The 636-nt window shown below is 33.3% G+C and overlaps 1 protein-coding gene across 1 annotated transcript in view; it reads right to left on the minus strand.

The window, feature by feature from the left end:
- Positions 1-389: 389 nt before the first annotated feature.
- Positions 390-636, minus strand: part of RPGR (retinitis pigmentosa GTPase regulator) — a 49512-nt gene continuing 49265 nt past the window's right edge. The window contains exon 14 of the mRNA XM_042783452.1: positions 390-636. Within this exon, the coding sequence (XP_042639386.1) occupies positions 390-636 (247 nt within the window).

The raw sequence follows: 636 nt of genomic DNA on the forward strand, positions 1-636 counted from the left end.
TTTATAGCCCTTAAGGATCTTTGCTATTTTTAAATGGACCAAATACATATACATAAAATAGTCTTCTAGTACACTCCTAATTCCTAAATGTCTTTAAGGATAAATATATAATTATCTGATAGGATTTTTGACATTTTCTAACAATTCATTTATAATACTTCGGAAAAAGAATACACCAAGATATTAGCTTAAGAGGAGCCCAAATCTATCAATGCCTCATGCTCTCTTTTATCCCTTTAACCCAATGGGTTAACAGTCTTTATTGTACCACATATAAGATGACCATGACATAAACATAAAATCAATTAAAGAAAATATAGCGACTGTCTATTATGTGCAAGGCATTCAAATTGTTTGACTGGGCATAATCAGGTCATATTTCAAGTTTGTTACTTCAATTCCAAATAATGTGGTAATACATTATTCCAGAATTTTTTGGAACCTGGTGGCCCATTTTCTAAAAGTTGTTTTGAGTGCACTGGCATTTTGGACCTCTGTATTTCATGTTCTTTCCTCTTTCCCTCTGTGTTAGTAATAAACCATTTTGGAGATGCTCTCTCTTTGTCATATTTCACAGATCCTTTACTTTTGCTCAACCTTTTTGCATCTCCTCTTTCACCCTGTCCTTCCTGCCCT

The sequence above is a fragment of the Orycteropus afer genome, unplaced genomic scaffold (assembly GCF_000298275.1).
Source record: "Orycteropus afer afer isolate SDZICR_OR568_19922 unplaced genomic scaffold, OryAfe1.0 scaffold01229, whole genome shotgun sequence".
NCBI classification, from domain to species: Eukaryota; Metazoa; Chordata; class Mammalia; order Tubulidentata; family Orycteropodidae; genus Orycteropus; species Orycteropus afer.